General features: G+C 39.8%; 1 protein-coding gene across 2 annotated transcripts in view; it reads left to right on the top strand.

The window, feature by feature from the left end:
* The first annotated feature begins 1,076 nt into the window (after positions 1-1,076).
* Positions 1,077-15,491, top strand: part of LOC134344804 (guanylate cyclase soluble subunit beta-2-like) — a 45,290-nt gene continuing 30,875 nt past the window's right edge. Inside the window, exons 1-5 of one of the 2 annotated variants that reach the window (XM_063044905.1) lie at positions 1,077-1,292; positions 2,165-2,238; positions 3,092-3,186; positions 7,179-7,339; positions 8,668-8,767. In XM_063044905.1, the coding sequence (XP_062900975.1) occupies positions 1,290-1,292; positions 2,165-2,238; positions 3,092-3,186; positions 7,179-7,339; positions 8,668-8,767 (433 nt within the window). In that variant the 5' untranslated portion in view covers positions 1,077-1,289. The remainder of the gene's footprint in view (positions 1,293-2,164; positions 2,239-3,091; positions 3,187-7,178; positions 7,340-8,667; positions 8,768-15,491) is intronic. The other variant, XM_063044906.1, reaches the window with a different exon arrangement.

Here is a 15,491-nt window from a genome sequence, read left to right as displayed (position 1 = left end):
ATGTGTATGGTTTCTGTGTGTATTTATTAGACTGGGAGTGCATTGAGGTGGGGGGGGGGGGAGGGACAGTGGGTGCATAGCCCAGACAATGACCAGTGAACAAAATAAGTGCCTAAGTTATCCACATGTAAACAGTATTTAAAATTTCAGAAAGTCAAATTTGATTGCTCTGCACACCTAATATCCCTGCAATAATGAACACATCTGTAAACACTAGTCTTTGTACATATCAGTGCAAATATATTTATAGAATTAGTATAAGTTTGTGCCATTTTTTTTTGCAAACTGACACCTCAGCTACCCAGATTTTATCATAGAATCGACAGCATAGAAAGGGGGTAAATTAAATAAGTAGTGCAAGAATAAAAATAAAAAAAACTAGTGAGATAGTGTTCATGGGTTCAATGTGCATTCAGAAATCAGATGGCAGAGGGGAAGAAGCTGTTCCTGAATCGTTGAGTGTGTGTCTTCAGGCGTCTGTACCTCCTTCCTGATGGTAGTAATGAGAGCAAGGCATGCCCTGGGTGAGGGGGGGGGGGTCTTTAATGATGGATTCCGCCTTTTTGAGACATCGTTCCTTGATGATATCCTAGATTCTCCTGAGGTTGGTACTCAACACGGAGCTGATGAAGTTTACAACTCTCTCCAGCTTATTTCGATCCTGTGCAGTAATTCCACCTCCCCCCCTCCCCCATACCAGACTGTGATGCAGCTAGTTAGAATGCTTTCCACGGTACAGCTGGAGAAATTTCCGAGAGTCTTTGGTGGCACACCATATCTTCTCAAAAAAGAGTGAATATATTAATTCACCCCTTTTCTTCCTGCCTCTGTTTTTTTTTTCTCTTTGTCTCGATTTCTTTGCTCTTCCACTCTCACTCAATGCGCTTGGTTTGCAACTGAATTCAGTTTCCTGACACTTGCTTCCCAATCCGGGGCGCCTTTAACGACTACTGGTTCTGATTGATTGAGGATGTAGATGTCGCCTGCCCGGTTCACACATCTCAGATGCTCTGTAGAGGGCGTCGCGAACAACAGCAAAAGCCCAGAGTCTCCAGGGTCAAGTGCAAAGTGAGAAAGGCGATCAGGAAATTCAGTTGTGGACTGTCTCTCGTCGATTGCCGGGTTGTTTGTGGCAGAGGAAGGGGCATTGGATATTGTCGCCAATTGTACCAGAAATTACTGATCCGATGTGAGTTTTAAGCGAAGTAGTTAGCGTGCCGATAACTTAATGCCTCTTTGTCCTATAATTACCAACTGCATGGAGTTAAAGCTCAGTGTCCTGGTTGAAGATGGTAAGTGTTTACACCAAGAGATATGTTGAAAGCTATGTATATCATTGGACCATAAGCGTCCGGACAATGAATTCGCTCATTAATTGCCAAACACTGGGTGAGAGGTTGCTTATTTGTTATTAATTTTAAGAAAGACTTTGCGTTATTGTGAATTGATATTTCCTTGACCTGGCCGGTTGTCATTTCGGAGTATGTAAGTACAGTATGTCACGGCTGCAGACATACAGGTCGCATCACAACATTCTGTGTGCGATGGATTATACTTGTTCTTTATTAGATGCTGGGGTACATTGTAATGGAAATAATTGCACATATCACATCGTAGAGTAGAATATCTTGACAGTAATAAAGAGACATTGTGAATTAACATTCATTGTTCGATTGTGTTCCAGAATAAAATTTAAATAGGGCACGTGCTTGAAAAAGGCAGCCTAAAATGGCGAGCAGAGGAAATGTAAATCGAAAATTAATTTTCCTACGGGCAAGAACTTTCTGATGAAAAATCGCATGGTATTATGAATACCAGTTTGAATATAAATGCAGGCAACATAAATAAACGACATATTGCATTGCAGGTTCCAGTGTAAATCTAAAGATTTTTGACATTTGTACACTTTAAAAAATAGTGACAAGGATGGTTCATATTTGAATATATTTGCTAAAAGCAAATAGGATGTGGACCAAGGTGAATCAGCCGCATGATTAAAGGGGCTTGAAGGGTTGTAGCTTCTTATATAGAAATGGTAAGTTATGAAGTACATGCGATTTTTGCTCTTGAAATGTAGTTATTTTAACCAATATAATGCAAAAAAATTTTTGTTAAAATACCTTAAGCGATAATTAACTTATACATACACACTTTCTTTTTATAGTATGGATTTATTAACAAATGTTTGAAGTCTTTGATCATAGAAACATTTGGAGAAGAAAGCTGGGAGAAATTAAGGTACTGTAATATTTGACACTGTTTCTTTAAAATGAGATATTTATTGTTTTCTTACACTAACCAAAATATAACCACAAACATTGTTGAACTACCATTTTAACATGGGAATGCTGTTCAAAATTAGCAATATTTGTGATTTCCCAGTTTCAGGGCAAATGAGTGTCTCAGACTTCCGTTGATTATTAAAGGCTTACTTGCAATCCATGACTTTATTGGTTAAAAGCAATGTAATCAATGAAATTGAGATCTGTTGAACAGATATCTGTTTATAGTTTGTGCGTATCTACTCAATTTGCTGACGCAGGGAATTCTTTGAGTTCAGATCATGTATAACACTAGAATCTATTAGAAGTACTGCTGTAGCCAATATTTTAACAGTGTAAGTGAAGCTTTGGGTAGTTTTGCTTACACCTTGTGGATACAACTACAGTTTTGTGTTAGCTTAAAACTAGACAAGCATTTCTTTCAAGTGGTCCTCAGACATCTTCAGAGTAAGACAATAGCATGTTTTCAGTTTAACGCAATTTGTATATTTGAATGGACATGATTAATGTAAAGATAAAATTCACTTGTCTATATATTTAGCCCATTACTTACAATTGTGAATATCACCTGCCCAAGATACCTGTTGTGTGATGGGTCCAGTGGGAAAATTTAAATATTTCAGCAGGTGGCACTATTCATGGGCTGTGCAATTGTGTGCAACAGGTGACGGACTGCAGTCTCTTGTCAACTTTTCAATCTACAGCTCTGATATCTTCATCTTTCTCAGGCAGCATTGATAGGAGTGCTAATAAGTAAGACATTTTAATATTGCAGCTTTATTTTCAAATTAACATTATTCTCTCTATAGAATAGCAGCTGGAGTGCCAGACAATTTTATGAATTTTAAAGTTTACTCTGATGACAATACAATGCGGATGGTAGAGGAAGCCTGCAAATTATTAGGTATGTTCTATGTTATTTTTACAGAACTACTACATTATATATTTAACTCTGCAATAAGTTTAAATGCATATTTAAAATAATATATCAGATCCAAATATTGCTCCTAAAAACTAGAAAATGTATATGTTGAGAGTACATAAGAAGGAGAATCCTTACTTCCTGAGATTTAAATTTAGGTGATATTTCTTTGAAAAAGCCAAAGATCCCAATAGACCTCATAAGCACCATGGAAACTTGATTTGTCACATAACTGGATTTTAACTTGTGCATTTTCATAGCATCATAGTGTTAAACAGCACAAAACATGCCCTTTGGCTCAACTCGTTCTTGCTATTCAAGGTGCCTGCCTGAGCCAGTCACATTTCATTGCATTCATCCCATATTCCTCTATACTTATCCATGAATCTGCAAATGCCTTTTAAATGTTGTAGCTGTACCTGCTGCAACCACTTCTACAGGCAGCTTGTTTCATATACCCACCGATATCTGTGTGTAAATCTTGCCCCTCAGGTTTCCTTTAAATCTTACACCTCTCACCTTAAATCTGTGCCCTCTAGTTTTTGGCTCCCTTACCTTGGGGGGGAAAAAAGCTGTGACCATCCAATTCCCTTCACTCCAGGGAAAACAGCCTCAGCTCTCTTTTCTTGTAACTTGAGTCCCCCAGTTCTAGCAACATACTTATGAGCATATTCTGCACTCTCTGTAGGTCAAACAAATACTTGTTACACCATAGTCTAGGAACAATCTCACCAATATCTTGGAAACATAGAAAACCTAAAGCACAATACAGGCCCTTCGGCCCACAAAGCTGTGCTGAACATGTCCCTACCTTAGAACTACCTACGCTTTATCCACAGGCCTCTATTTTTCTAAGCTCCATGTAGCCATCCAGGAGTCTCTTAAAAGACCCTATCATTTCCGCCTCCATCACCGCCACCGGCAGCCCATTCCACGCACTCACCACTCTGTGTTTATGTATTAAAGAACAACTTACCCCTGACATCTCCTCTGTACCTACTTCAAGCACCTTAAAACTATGCCCTCCTGTGCTAGCCATTTCAGCCCTGGGGAAAAGCCTCTGACTATCCACATGATCAGTGCCTTTCATCATCCTGTACACCTCTATCAGGTCACCTGTCATCCTCCGTTGCTCCAAGGAGAAAAGGCCGAGTTCACTCAGCCTGTCTTCATAAGGCATGCTCCCCAATCCAGGCAACATCCTTGTAAATCTCCTCTGCACCCTTTCTATGGTTTCCACATCCTTCCTGTAGTGAGGCGACCAGAATTGAGCACAGTACTCCAAGTGGGGTCTGACCATGGTACTATATAGCTGCAACATTACCTCTTGGCTCTTAAACTCAATCCCACGGTTGATGAAGGCCAATGCACTGTATGTTTTCCTAACCACAGAGTCAACCTGTGCAGCTGCTTTGAGTATCCTATGGACTCAGACCCCAAGACCCCTCTGATCCTCCACGCTGCCAAGAATATTACCATTAATACTATATTCTGCCATCATATTTGACCTACCAAAATGAACCACCTCACGTTTACCTGGGTTGAACTCCATCTGCTACTTCTCAGCCCAGTTTTGCATCCTACCAATGTCCCACTGTAATCTCTGACAGCCCTCCACACTATCCACAACACCCGCAACCTTTGTGTCATCAGCAAATTTACTAACCCATCCCTCCACTTCCTCATCCAGGAAATATCTTGTAGCATAACATCCCAACTTGTGTACTCAATGACCCATCCAATGAATGACATGCACCTTGTCTACCTATGTTGGCACTCTTGTTTCTCTGGATTTCTCTGTTCTATAGCACTCTCCAGGATGCTGTCCTACCCCACTTTAACCTCCCAAAGTGCATCACTTTGCAACTAACTGAGGTAAATATCATTTTCCATTCCTTTGCCCACTTTCCCAGTTAATCTAATCCTGCTGTAACCTTAGGCAACCTTCTTCACTGTCCTCACACCATCAATTTTGATGTCATTTGAAAATTTACTCATCATTCTACCTGCATTCTCGTCTAAATGTTAATATATATGACAGACACTAGGTCAGGATGGAAACTTCAGGTCAGGATATTGCAGAGCTGCCATGTTCATCGACGTTTTGGCTCTGACATAGGTTTTTTTGGTTTTCGGGGTCAGTGCAGGAAGCTAAGAGTCAGGTTAGGGACAAGAATGAGGGAGTGTAAGAGGTGGGTTGGATCTTTCATGATATTGCTGGACTTTTTCTGTCACCTTCTGTATACATGCCCTGATGGCGGGATGGCTACCTGTTGTAGAGACTTGCTGACCACTGCAGTGCAGTTTTCATACCATGCAATGGTGCAGCATGTTAGAATGCTCTCTACTGCGCATCTGCAGAAGGTCATGAGTATTGATGTGCATAATCTAGCTCTCTTCAGCCTCCTCAAAAAGAAGAGGTGTTTGCAAGCTTTACTAATTGTGTGGGATGTGTTCTGGGACCATAATGAATTGTGTGAGATGTGTACCGCCATGAGTTTGAAATTGCTCTCAGTTTTCACTGTTATAGCACCGGTGTAAAGAGGCGTACGAGTTCTGCTGAAGCCGATAGTCATCTCTTCTGTCTTACTGACGTTGAGGAAAAGGTTGTTTGCCTGACACCTGGCCTGGAGCTCTTCCACTTCCTCTCTATAGGTTGTCCCATTGTTTCTGGTGATGAGTCGTATTGTGTGTTCAATATTTCAGTAGTATTTGAGTAATATTGTAAATACATTGTTTAATTAAGCATTCTTGTTTATTTAAATAATTTATTATGGATTATATGTAAAAAAAAATACATGAATTGCATTTGTCATGACACTGCCACGTTATGTGAGTGCGCCTCACTTTAAGTAAAGAACAGAGGTAAACTCCCCTTCCTGGCTCTCTTGTTTTTCTTCTAATTGGTTTAATGATCTGGAGTTACACAACAAATCCCACCACTATCATGTCACTGGCAAACTTTACAATGTGATTACTCTGGTGTTTGGCTGTGTAGTTGTATGTGAGCGGTATGTACAGCAGTGGGTTCGGCACACAGCTTGTGAGGCACCCGTGTTGAGGATGGTGGGGAGGGAGGAGCAGTTGTGCACCCTGACTATCTGAGGTCTGTTCGTTAGCAAGTCCAACACCCAGTTGCTCAGTGGTATTTTTAGACTGAGGAGCAGCAGTTTGTTCACCAAGGTCTGTGCAACCATCGTGTTGAATGCTAAACTGAAATCCAGAAACTGCGTTCTGACATACTGCAAGTGTCCTTATTTTCTAAGTGTGTCAGGGTCAGGTGCTTGATAGATGCCATGGTGTGTCTGTTACCGAGCAGTTCTGTCGGTAAGCGTATTTGTGCCAGGAAAGGAGTTTCTGATATTTGCCATTACCAGCCATTCAAAACACTTCTGATGATTGGCATCAATGTCACTGGGTGGTTGTCACTTAGTTCTGACTGTGTAGAGTTCTTTGGTACAAGGGTGATGGTGGCTGATTTGAAGCATGTGGGGACAGTAGCCCGTTTGAAGAAGTCCATAAGACGTCAGTGAGCTACTGTGCACAATCCTGAGTACTTGGCCTCCTCCAAACAAAATCCATTTTGTTTACACAATTGGGTGGGGGGGGTGTGGTTGTGGATGTGCAAAGTATTTTAAAGACATGGATTGTTAGTTTTTTTTAGATGTTAAGAGAATCAGTGGACATAGGATTAGGGAAGGAAAATGCTGTCAAAGTAAGAAATCACCTTGATCTTATTGAATAGTGGAGCCACCTGAAAGCTTAAATTGGCCTATTTCTGCCTCCACTAATAGTCATCTGCAAGCTTTCACTCTCTAAATTCTCTCCCCTTGACTCAGGATTTTCTCATTTTTTATATATTCCCTTCCTTCTTTAAGTACCTTGGGATATTTATTTTCTGCATTAGGATTATGATAAACAGTAGAAATTGTTGCTGAAAGCCTTTTGATGTTTTATCTTGTTGTGAACTCCAGATATGAAGCCAGATGTGTTGCTGAACAAATTTGGGGAACACTTTTTTGTATTTTGCAAAAGATCTGGATATGATCGTATGCTCCGTACCCTGGGAAGTAATCTCATGGAGTTCATCGAGAATCTTGATTTTTTACACCGTTACCTGTCATTGTCATATCAGGCAAGTTTAATGAAGCTTTCTGAGGTTTTCTGGGATCAACATGAAGAAATTTGTATACTGAAGAAGGAGGTTTGCAACAAGATTAAACTTATTGCTGCAGAATAAACTTTTAGTTTTGGGACTGCATGATTAAATTAACTTGCAAGCACTATTAACCCCTTGGTAATTTGTTAGTATTCCAAATATGATGCCTATCCTATTTACAATCAATAATTGCTCTACATGAAAGGATGTCATATAAAAAGATTAAATATCGTGTTTCATTAATAGTCTTTTTGCTCTTTTCATCAGCAGTGTTAAGGGAGGAGGTTTGGTTACATCCTGTAAGGGTAAATAGGTTCCAAGATAACGATCTAGCCACTGGAAAACTAACCCTAAACCTAACTTTAAGTAGTCAGAAAATGTTGCACACTATTTTCCCTTTGCTGATGATTAATCAAACTGTGCAGACAAAAAAAAAATAATGTGACCACGCAGAATGCTGGAGGAACTCAGCAGGCCAGGCAGCATGTATGGAAACGAGTAAACAATCGACATTTTGGGCTGAGACCCTTCATCAGTTCTAGCCTACTGAGTTCCTCCAGCTTTGTTTGCTTTGGGTTGTCAGCGTCTGCAGATTTTTTTCATATTTGTGAAAAAATAATGTGATTTAGGGAGAAAGTTCTGCTAAAGAAAGGCCAGATGCTTCACATTTAAGTCTAAATATTGTAAAACCTTTTGGATGAAAGCGGTTAAACAATGTGTAGGAACCTGGATTCAATCCTGTTCTCAGATGGATGAATTATAGATTCTCCCTGTAACAACATGGCTTTCCACTGGCTGCTCCAACCATGTGCTGGTAAGTACTGAAATCTGGAGCAACAAACAATCTGCTGTTGGATTGTCAGGGGGTTGAGCAGCATCTGTGGTGGAAGGAGCAGGAGGAGAGGAATTGTTAACATTTCGGGTTGAAGGTCTGCATCAGGGCTAGATGTAGGGTTTCAGCCCAAGGCAGTAACGATTTATTTTCCTTTACAGATGCTGCTCAATCTACTGAGCTCATCCAGTAATGTTGTATATCTGAGCAACTTGTGAAGCATATGTAATCTCGTAATATTCCTTGTCAATTGTTAGATTTGACATTTAATTTATATGTAATGGGAGTGCACTTGATATTCTTAAATCAGAAATGTTTCTTTCGGTAACTAGGAGCAATGTATTAGATTTTAATCCTGACAGTCTTTTGGGATTAAGTATGACTTTATTACTGAGAGAAATGCTGGAATTAATCTAATTAATAAATGCAATCTGACAAATATTCAGTTTTAATACTTTGTTCATATTATTAGCAGATGAATGCACCATCCTTCAGGGTGGAAAAAAATGAAGACAATTCCATGCTATTGCACTATTACTCTGACAGGAGAGGACTATATCACATTGTCCCTGGTAAGAATGTCAGATATTACTTTTTATCACAGTGCACAACTTAATGAAGATTGTATCAGTTAATACGAAAATAAAGATGTAAAAATTTTTGTCCATGCCAATTCACATTAGCATTCTGTTGAGCGTGTACTATATGACATTATTATGCAGCATTACATTTCAAATGCAAAAGAAGTGTTGCACTACTTTAAAAAATATATAGGTTGTACTTATGCTGAAGCATGCAATCTTTTCTCAGCTCTTTAAAAATGGAAACCATGGGCACTAAGATTAGACTACCACATGATTTTTCACCACAACCCACTTCTGATCTAAAGGTTTCCTTTATGTCATGATGATTGGAACTAGCCATGTAAAGAGGTGGGGTTAGAATTTGTCTCTGCATTTAATGAAAGATTAGGTCATTTTTACTATTCAAGACTCTATAGTAAGTACAACTAGTTTATCATTCAGTATGATAAATAGTTGAAAATATTGTTCTACCACCCACGTTAACTTGGTGACTGCTTTACAAGAATAGCACCAACCTTCATGCACTTCTAGTGCGTGTGTCACAAAAAGCTGGTAGGCAGAACCAGAAAGTGGTCAAGAACGCAATTGGTATTTTCCCTTCATTGTGAAGGAGCAGGAGTTGAAAAATAGGGAGGTTTTACTGCAGTTGCACATGGTTTTGGTGAGGCCTCGCATGGAATCTCTGAATAGTTTTAGTTTTCTTACCAGAAAAGAGAAATTAATATCAGAGGCAGTATAATGGAGACTTGTTACCGCAAAACAACAAATTTCATGACATACATAGATCAGTGATAATAAACCTGATTCTGATTGTGATTCTAATTCCTGGGATGAGAGGGTTGTCTGACCAAGAGAGATTAATAGTTCATTCATGTATTCCTTGGACCTTAGAAGAATAAGCTGTGACCTTTTTCCAAGCACTTCTGATCTTAAGGGGCTTTACATGGTAGATGTCGGGATGTTTTCACTTATGGGAGGATCTCAAACAAGGGAACATAACTACAATATCGAGGGCCAATCACTTAAAGCTGATGTACTGAGAAATGTCTTGCAGAGGTTAGTGAATCTGTGGAATTCTCTACCTTGGCAGTGGTGAAACCTGGATCATTAGGAGCAGTTAAAAGTATTTATAATGGAGCTATTTGGTAGATCAAGGAATGGAGGGATATGGAGAACTGCTGCATGTATATTCTCAACTCTTAAAAGTCACAACTGGATTTATTTTCTTTGCAATAGGTGAGCAGAGGTCTGCTGGAACTTCAGTAAGTTTAGGAATGTAACAGATATGCTGAATAGACATTTATTATCTGTGTGCTCTGATCAGCTTTGCTGCAGCAAGGAGTGTTACACTAGCAAAGAAAACAATGTGCAGTTTCCAGCTCACACTACTGAACAGCACAAGTTGATATTAAGTCAGTAACTGCTGTTCCTGTAGGACTGCATTCCATTACAGTAGTTCTTTCTTAAAAAACCCTGTGAGAACATTTTGGGACAACATTTTCTTTGGTATCAATGCAGGCTTGACTGCTGTTCTTGCTTCTTCTGACAAATGCTACAGTGTTACTCCTTTACAGCTTGGAGCTTCAATGAAAAAATAACTTAGTTGAACTCTGGTTAATGCTCTTTATCAGCATAAGATCTACCGCCAGCTTCTTTGGTTTCCAATTTGCTGGAAAGTGTTAAAATCAAGATTGGGAAAATATCCTTTCAACTTATTTAGGTACTTGACCTCTGTCTGTTGCAAGTGCAGGTATGTTCCAATGTCTCCAGGTCATGTGTAAGGTTTCTGAAGAGCGTGGGAGAAAATTGTGATCTAATTTGCCAACTGGAAACCTATGGCATCAGATGGAATGCTTGCTTTTCTATCCATCCCAATTTTACTTTCCAGTGTCTACTTGGATTAAACTAGTCTTGGGAACAAAATCCAGGAAAGTAAATCCATTTTTTTGGAGGGAAGTTGGGTGGGGGGGGGGGTGGTGGGGGTTAGTGACTAGTGATATTGCATATTTGTAGAGTGAATCTTGTTGGATCCCATATTATAGGGGCATTAACATGCACAGTGAAGAGTAGACAGCTCATCAGTCCACCTCGTATACAGTAAGCACACGAGATGCTGGAAATCTTAAGCAACATGTGCAAAATGATGGAAGATATCTGCAAGTCAAACAGCATCTATGGAGGGGAATGAACCATCGAGGTTTCGGGCAGAGACCCTTCATCAGCCCTTCAACTAGTTAATTTCTGTATAAGAATGGCATTTCTTTGTTCAGCCTTCAGAACAGTTTGGTGATACGAGCCATGCTGTTCTTGCACACAAGTAAATGATGTGTGGTTAAGGAACAAGTGCAAGTGGTCAGAGTCCAGTTGACTGGCGAATACATCACCAACCCTCCTAAAAGCAAGCAGCTGAGGAAAAGGAACATGAGATTAAATAGGAGTGAGGAGGCAACCCAGAAGGTGAGAGAGTCATAAAGATATGCAGCATAGACATAGGCCCTTCAGCCTGCCAAAACTGTGCTGACCGGGAACCACCTATTTACACTGATGCTTTGTTAATCCCAGTTTTTATTTTCCCCACATTCTCAACAACTACTCCCAGATTATACATTTACCTACAGATTAAGAGCAATTTGCTGTGACCAATTAACCTAACAGCTCATATCTCCTGGGGATGTGTGAAGAAACCAGGGTAAGATGAGGAAATCAACATGGCCACAGGGAGGACATGCAAACACCACACGGGGTTGTTTACTCTGGAGCAGTGGAGGCTGAGGGGAAACCCGATAGAAGTTTATAAGATTGTGAAAGACATAGATGGAGTATCTTTTTCCCTGGCTTGAAAGGCCTAATATTAGAGGGCATGCTTTGAAGGTGAGTGGGGTTAAATTCAAAGGAGAAGTGTGGGATATGTTTATTACACACACCATAATGGGTGCCTGGATTGTGCTGCCAGAAGTGATAGTGGATGCAAATACAATAGGGCATTTAAGAGGCTTTTAGATGGGTACATGAATGTGCAATCAATGGAGGGATGTGGACATTGTGTAGGCAGAAGAGATTAGTTTAGTTAGGCATCTAATTACTAGTTTAATTAGCCTGGTACAACATTGTGTGCCAAAGAGCGTGTTCCTGTGCTGTACTATTTTATGTTGTATAACAACACCCACAAACACACATTCACCTGCCCGTCTTGTTTCATTCTCTCCTTTGTTCACTTCTCCCAAGACTCTTTCCCTCTCCGCTGGGCTCCATCCACTCATCATCCCTTCCCCATCTGGTTTCAGATATCATCTACCATCCTCTTATACTGTTCACCTTTCCTCTTCCCTTTCAGTCCTGAATTGTTAACTCATATCTTATGCCTCCATAGACACTACTTGACCCACTAAGCTTTCCCAGTGTTTTTTTGTTCTAGAATGACTGTTTATGCTCCAACCACAATGTCTCTTGTTCTCAAATAATACAAGCTGGCTTTCACTGGTTCTCGTTGCTCACTACATTGACCTTGCAGATGCATTCTGCGGACCAACGATGCATTTGAAGCTCTCTCAATGCAGGAATCATTAAAATGAGTGTAAAGTAGAAGATAACATATTATCTTCATAGCAACCAACCACTATACGTGAATTTCATGGTATAGATGTTCAATCTTTTGCACAACTCAAGATTTCTACATATTGCAAGCATTGGTAATTAGTTTCAACTTGCCACTGAACAGGCTGAAATCCTGGCTAATTTGTACTGGACTTTGACATTTTTCTATGTCAAGTGACATTACGTTAGGGTTCCCACTGGAAGGTTAAAATCCTAACATGATGTCAACTGCTTTTGTGGTTCTGCTGAATGCACTCAGATATAGATTCCTTGAGGAGTCCAATATGAAATTGCTTCATTTCCATCCCACAAAGACTGGGGTGTTTCCCACTTAAACTTGTGTACGGGAACAGCAAGACTTTTAATGTGAGTGGAGGAAAAAAGCTGACGGGCAAGGGCAAATGTTAGTTAGCTTTTAATCAATTAATTTAGTTAATTTTATATCTTTTGGTCTTATGATCTTAATTTTTAATATAATCTTGTTATAAATTTTGAATAGCTTTTGAATGTTTCTGAAAACCAAGGGCCATGAGGAGCACATATTTAAAACCTGTTACAGTCATAGACAGCATTGAAACAGGCTTTATGGCCCAATTGGTCCATGCTGTCCACAGCTTTCCCCCTGCTAGTACTATTTTCTGTGTTGAGCACATAACCATCCATGTACCTATTCAAATGTATCTTAAATGTTGCAACAGTACCCACCTCGACCACTTCTTCTGGCAGCTCACTCCGGGCACTCATTACCTTCGGTGTAAAGAAGTTGCCTCTCGAGTCTCTTTTAAATCTCTCCTGTCTTACCTTGCAGCTGTGCTGTCTTATTTCAGACTACCCAACACGGGGTAAAGACTATGGTCAGCCACCTTATGCATACCCCTCATGACCTTCTAAACTTCTGAGAGCTCACACCTCATTCTGTGTGAGTAACAGAGTAAGAAATAGTCACAGCACAGTAACCAGCCCCTCAGTCCATCTAGTTCTTTCCGACCTGATCACTTCTGCCTCATCCCTTCTACCCGCACCAACACCATGTCCATCCAAACCATGTATCTATCTCTTAAAGGAAGGGTTAATTTTACAATGATACCAAAGCGGGTGGGGGGGGGGGTAGTGGTGGAAGAGTGGAGATATCGAAGAGGTACCTAACATTGAAGAAGAATTCATTGGAAACTGAAGGTGTTTGGAAATGTAAACAGTCCTGGACAAAATTGACAGACAGTTAAGCCTTGAACTGTGGCTTAGCCAGCTGACTGAAGTTGATTTTGTACAGGTGATAGCCTACCACCTTACATTGTTTCCATTCAAAGCACAAGAAGCAGCATGTTGAGGCATATCATTTAGGATGAGAAAGGCATTTACCAGATAGTTCATAATGATGTACCTACAAGAATTATATAATTACCTTACCAAAAAGTGCTGTAGTTCCAGGTGGCTGCTCACCCTCACCTTCTGAAGGGTAATTAATGATGGGTAATAAATTTTGACTTTGCCAACAATGCCCAGATCTTTTTTAAAAAAAGTGATTTTTAAAATGCAATTGATTTAAAAAAAAAGATTTATTTGATGAGCATGTTACGTACCCTGTAGCGGGTTAAAGAACTAGTAGAAAAGGAATACACCTGGAGTCTGGTTTTGCTGTTTACTAACACTATTTTTATTAGTAACTATGCAATACAGTAATATAAAACTCTAAGTCGAATAGGTTCGCAGAGTTTATGCATATATAGGTGTGGAAATATAAAACCCAAACTTCTTCAAGCTCAGGTGGTAAGTGATACAGTCTTATGATGATAGGTAAACGAAGTCAGTTCAGTTCGTGATATTGAGTTGAGTAGAATTGAGGAGAGAGAGAGAGAGAGAGGTTTGTTGTCCACGTAAACCGATGCCGTTGATTTTTCCCATTGTCCTTCTGAATCCTTTAAAGTCACCGAATGTGACCACACCAAGGCTACCATCTTCCGTAGTAAAGCTATCAACCCAGGCAAAGGGTTAAACACACTGATGGCTTTCCACCAGTCACCCCTTTTCACACTGCGATAGCCACTGATTGATTCTCCCAATCGATCCTCAAAAACCTACCTTTCTGTGGGCACTCAAAGCTCATCCAGAATCTGTTTTTTCTGTGTGTCCGTGTGTCCTTGTATATTCAAAACAAGCTGCAGAGAAACCATAACATCAATCGTCCATCAAATCACTGTCTCTGTCTCTGTCTCTCTCATCCAAAAGTCAGTCTCATTCTCCCGGCATTTTAAAGTGACCGTCCACAGAAAATATGAACCCTAGGGGTACATAACACCTCCCCCCAAGAAAGCAAAATTTTGATCAGAGCAAATTTTTTTCAAACTGTACATTACACAATATAAAGCAATACATATGTGATTATCATGTAGCACATTACAGAAGTGTATACAAATACTAGTTTCTATTTCACTTTTAAACTTAACATTCAGACAATCAGTCTTCCATCATATTGTCTTTATCTTTCACATGCTTTGTTACAACATCAAATTCCTGCAAAACAAGATCCTGTTGTATTAAAAATGGCGTTTGATCACCCATTGTCCCTTTTCCACTTCGAAACAAACCACTTAACCATTATGTGATCAGCTTGCTTATCAGCTTGCATAAGGCCTTCACAGACTCCCTGAACTTTACTCTGCACAGGTGCCAACTCATCACTCATGTTTTCTAAACTAAGCCCATTCGCTGAACTTCCGAACAAGTCCTTTGTTCCGAACAAGTCATTAGTTTTATCTCGAGGATCTTTAGTTCCATATGTTTCCATATTGACACCTACAGATGGTCCCTCTTGGTCAAAACAACACTTTAAGTTTTGTCTCTCCACACCACAGACGTGGTTAACAACCCCACGTTGTTTATTCTGAAATTCCAAAACATATTGTAACAAATTAACATGTACTGTCTCAGCATCTGAGAGAGCTGTGTCTCTCAGCAAGGTCAAAGGTCTTGAAACCAATCCAGACTTTAAATTTACCTGATTCAAAAGTTCAGAAACAACACCCTTCTCAATATCTTCAATAACATTTATATCACTAATTTTCATCTCATCACCAACTAGCACAAGTGACCGAGAATCCTCAATTTCCACTGGTACCAA

Source organism: Mobula hypostoma, chromosome 4 (genome assembly GCF_963921235.1).
Source record: "Mobula hypostoma chromosome 4, sMobHyp1.1, whole genome shotgun sequence".
NCBI lineage: Eukaryota > Metazoa > Chordata > Chondrichthyes > Myliobatiformes > Myliobatidae > Mobula > Mobula hypostoma.
Note: the sequence above shows the minus strand (reverse complement) of the source record. Positions and strands in the feature narration are given on the sequence as shown.